Source organism: Sinocyclocheilus grahami, unplaced genomic scaffold (genome assembly GCF_001515645.1).
Source record: "Sinocyclocheilus grahami isolate Dianchi unplaced genomic scaffold, SAMN03320097.WGS_v1.1 scaffold1964.1, whole genome shotgun sequence".
NCBI classification, from domain to species: domain Eukaryota; kingdom Metazoa; phylum Chordata; class Actinopteri; order Cypriniformes; family Cyprinidae; genus Sinocyclocheilus; species Sinocyclocheilus grahami.
In genome coordinates, this window is record NW_015507143.1 from 328,746 (window position 1) to 331,775 (window position 3,030).

General features: G+C 38.0%; 1 protein-coding gene across 1 annotated transcript in view; it reads right to left on the reverse strand.

Annotated features, from left to right (window-relative positions):
- The window catches only part of LOC107573513 (cystine/glutamate transporter-like), a 20,144-nt gene extending 17,948 nt beyond the window's left edge, over positions 1-2,196 (reverse strand). Inside the window, exon 1 of the mRNA XM_016259948.1 lies at positions 1,805-2,196. Within this exon, the coding sequence (XP_016115434.1) occupies positions 1,805-2,090 (286 nt within the window). The 5' untranslated portion in view covers positions 2,091-2,196. The remainder of the gene's footprint in view (positions 1-1,804) is intronic.
- Positions 2,197-3,030: the final 834 nt, after the last annotated feature.

A 3,030-nucleotide genomic window follows, 5' to 3' on the forward strand; every position in this document is an offset into this window, starting at 1 on the left:
TTCATCATCATAATAATAAATGTTTTTTGAGCAGCAAATCAGCATATTAGAATGATTTCTGAAGGATCATGTGACTGGAGTAATGCTGCTAAAGCTCTCCTTTGAAATCACAGGAATAAATTATATATTCAAATAGAAAACAGTTATTTAAATAGTAAAAAATATTTCAAAATGTTACCGTTTTTGCTGTATTTTGGATCAAATAAATGTAGGCTTGGTGAGCAGAAGAGAATTCTTTAAAAAACATTCAAAATCTTATGGTTCAAAAATACAAACCCGATTCCAAAAAAGTTGGGACACTGTACAAATTGTGAATAAAAACAGAATGCAATGATGTGGAAGTTTCAAATTTCAATATTTTATTCAGAATACAACATAGATGACATATCAAATGTTTAAACTGAGAAAATTTATAATTTTAAGGGGAAAATAAGTTGATTTTAAATTTCATGGCATCAACACTCCAATTTTATAGGAGTTGGTTTCATAGAGTTGGCAAATTAATTGTTCATAAGTTTGTAGGTACAGACATCTGTTGTGGCCGTTCTTGGCCGTTTTTATGAGGCTTTTTTAATAGTGTTCATATCGATATCGGAATTATATCGTATCGACCGAAATTAAGAGATATATATTGTGATATAATTTTTATCCATATCGTCCAGCCCTACTTCAACCTGCTGACAAAAAAAAACAACCGGCGGCAATCGTGGATTTGGCAACACTGGTACGCAAACTAGTTTCATATAACTCCTCCCCGAACTTCCCGCTGCCCTGTATCTTCGTCTCTCATTGGCTGTAGGTCATCCCCGATGTGTTTTTCAGTCTGAACTAATTTCACACAGCGTGATTGTGAATCGCCGATTGAAAATACACAATGAGCACCTTAAGCAATAAAGGTCTTTCCATCTACTGTTTGAACAAATGCAGCTTTGTCCAGCTTCAAATCTTCAATTAGGCCTGCTCATTCCTATAGATGTGATTATAATCATCCAGTCCTCCTTTCTTTCTGTCATGGAGAGCATGGAGAGTATGGAGAGCAAAATAAAAAATAAACAGATGTGCAGTAAGCAGGTGTTAGAGTACACAGATAACCTGATTCTTAGTTCACCTAAAAATTTGAATTCTGTCATCATTTATTCACCCTTGTGTCTTTTAAAACATGTATGACTTTCTTTCTTTCAGAATGTCCAAGCTGCTTATGTCCATACAGTGAATGTAGTCCATGACAAACAAGCTTTTCAGGATTTTTAATGACTTAATTTTCTTCACAAAAATGTAACAAATGGCAGCAGAAGACCTGCTTTTTTTGTCCTGTTTAGACAGCCCCTTGTCTCCCTTCTCTTTTCTTGTGAGGAAGAGAACATCTGAGACCTGCTAAACTTCACCTTTGATTTCCCTTGAAATTTTTTTTGCAATGTCACGAGGCTGAGTGAATGACAATTTCATTTTTTAGTCAAACGTCATTTTTAAGAACACTAATTTCTTTCAGTTAGCAAAATGGTGTGTCCTAATGAATGACTGTGACGTCATCAGAGCTGTTAGGTAAGCCACAGTATCAAAACCGCAAACAAATAGTTAAGTCAGCGCCTGTATAATTGCTCAAATTAAAATGCAACGGTTGATTCTATCAGGAAATAAGAATTTGATTGTTCCAGATTAGTGGGTGAGATATTTAGGTCATTTGTCAAAACTGGATAATGTGTGTGGAAAAAGATGAATGTGAGCCCGTGTGTGAGAGCATATGCACATGTTAACACACTCATGTTTGAAAAACTTCAGGTATGTGTTTGTGTGTGACACTTGCCGAAAAGAGAGAGAATCCCACAGGCAATCCACACCACCAGTGACATTCCCACACTGCCTGAGTTCTTCAGAATTCCCTTTGGAGAAATGAATATTCCCGCTCCAATTATCGTCCCAGTGATGATAGAGATTCCTCTGAGCAGGGTCACCTTCTTCCGCAGTTCCACCTTCTCCTCGGGGGCTCCGGCATGGGGGTCTCCATTTGATTTGAGAGGGTCTTTCTCTCCAAAATTACTTGGAGTTGGATCCCCGCTGGGATGCGGAACTGACACAGTCCTTCTGGTCATCTTGTTCACTCACTCACAAACTCACACACATTGACTCAGTCACTCAAAGCGTAGTGTGCCTCCCTTTCCCAGTTGCACACGAGAGGCCTGAGTGGAAGGTGTTCTCACAGCAAACTTCTGATACGCTGTGACAACTTTAAACAAATACGATGTGATATGGCTTCTCCCTCCTCTTGTCTCCCTCTCGCTGGCCTTTTTACTGTCTCAAACACTCCCCTTTTCTCTCCTTTACCTTGTCTTCCTCTTTTCATCTTGTCCTGTAATTTATGGCATAATGTGTGAGTAAAGAGGGTGTTTCTTGTTGTGGTAATGGTGTTTAGTGACAGCAGCATAGCCCAGAGTCATGATGCTTCAGCAATAGTATCTGATTCTCAACTTTCACACAAGGGCATCTGGCACTCACTTTAAACACTCGCTGTTTTCGCTCGTTCTTTCAAAGACCCATTTCACTGCACTTGTTATAGACGTGTTCTGATTAGCAAGTAAGCAGACCTTAGACTGATAACAAACTCCTGTTCCCAGGATTGAAAACCGACTGTTATTTTTTTGTCATACTTCATGTTGTTAACACAAGGTTTGAAATTTGTTTGTTTGTTTGTTTGTTTATTATATAGCACAGTTTAATGCAACTCCAGGTTGCCCAAAGTGCTTCACAATATCACAATAAAATTACATAAAAACAAGCATAGTCCGAAATAACAACACAAATCACATAACAACATGGACACAATTTCAAATAACTAAACCTGCATCACAACAACTCCTCATTAGTCTTTAACAACCAGTTAAACTCTGCGGACCCGGATACGGGTCCAAATCGCATAAAAAATGTTTATGCTTCATTTACATAGCCTTCCTTATATGGTATCAGCCCATATATGGGTTCATTTGAAAGCTTGGAGTGTCTTCTTTACAAAGAATACCATTCCTTTTGGTTTTT